The sequence below is a fragment of the Psammomys obesus genome, unplaced genomic scaffold, assembly GCF_907164565.1.
Source record: "Psammomys obesus unplaced genomic scaffold, mPsaObe1.curated_primary_1811, whole genome shotgun sequence".
Taxonomy (NCBI): Eukaryota; Metazoa; Chordata; class Mammalia; order Rodentia; family Muridae; genus Psammomys; species Psammomys obesus.
Window position 1 is genome coordinate 14,722,020 of NW_026585504.1, and position 920 is coordinate 14,722,939.

Below are 920 nucleotides of genomic sequence, written 5' to 3' on the forward strand. Positions count from 1 at the left end.
TGCCAAGGAATCCCCCGGCCCAAGGCCCAGTGCACTGGGCCCTTAAACAGCAATCACCAGGCAAGAAAATGCAGCACAGACTTGCCCACAGGCCAGCCTGACAGGGACATTTTCTCAATTCAGTTTCCCTCTAATTTGTGTCAAGTTGACAGAGGGGGCGGGGAAAGAGAGAGTGAGGGTGAGAGCCCGAGAGAAACAGAACTGATGAGTACATTCCTCATATGATTAAAGTTCTTCACCTGCTACATAAACTTCCGAAGGAGGGAAACGCCATACGCGTACAAATTCATTTTTCCATCTAACCCAATTAACCGAGTGAGTGTCCACAGTGTCTTGAGCTCTTTGCATTGCCACTACTTTCAAAACTCAAACAATGCAAGCGTGACTATACAAGAGCACCACACTCTCTTTCTAATAATAAACTGTCTTCTAACCACAGATACACATTTAGGGATTCACGCTTTAACAGTAAATTTATAGGCAGAAAAAACAAACAAGCAAAAAAAAAAAAGGACAGTTCTACCCACACCTAGCGGTTCCCTAGCAGGAGTCTCGGGACCGCAGGGCCGGGTTCCCCGCCACACACAAGGACGGAGCCAAGCCGGGTTGGCCTCGGGTTTTTCACGGCTCGCGGGCGCAGCGCCCCGGGTCCCGGCCCTCCGCAGCGGCTCAGGCGAACCCGCCGCGCCGTGTCCGACCCGCTCCGTACCTGCAGGCCGCTCCGCTTGTTCCAGGTGAAAATGGAGCCTGGGTACCCACTCAGGGCCAAGAGCAGCTCGTGGATCATGTCTGCGGCGGCCCGGGAGTCCCTGGAGCTGCTTCTCTTTCAGCACCCCCGCGGGCGCCCACTCACGCGCATCCGAATCGCTCGCCCCGCACCCGCGCGAATCACCGCGCCAGGCGCTTCCACAGGCCCGCGC

General features: G+C 55.8%; 1 protein-coding gene across 2 annotated transcripts in view; it reads right to left on the minus strand.

Annotated features, from left to right (window-relative positions):
* The window catches only part of Tubgcp4 (tubulin gamma complex associated protein 4), a 29,002-nt gene extending 28,090 nt beyond the window's left edge, over nt 1–912 (minus strand). For both annotated transcript variants that reach the window (XR_008722469.1, XM_055627552.1), the window contains exon 1: nt 710–912. Coding sequence is in view for 1 of the 2 variants with exons in the window: in XM_055627552.1 (XP_055483527.1) it covers nt 710–787 (78 nt within the window). In the remaining variant the exon portion in view is untranslated. The remainder of the gene's footprint in view (nt 1–709) is intronic.
* Between the last annotated feature and the right edge of the window lie 8 nt (nt 913–920).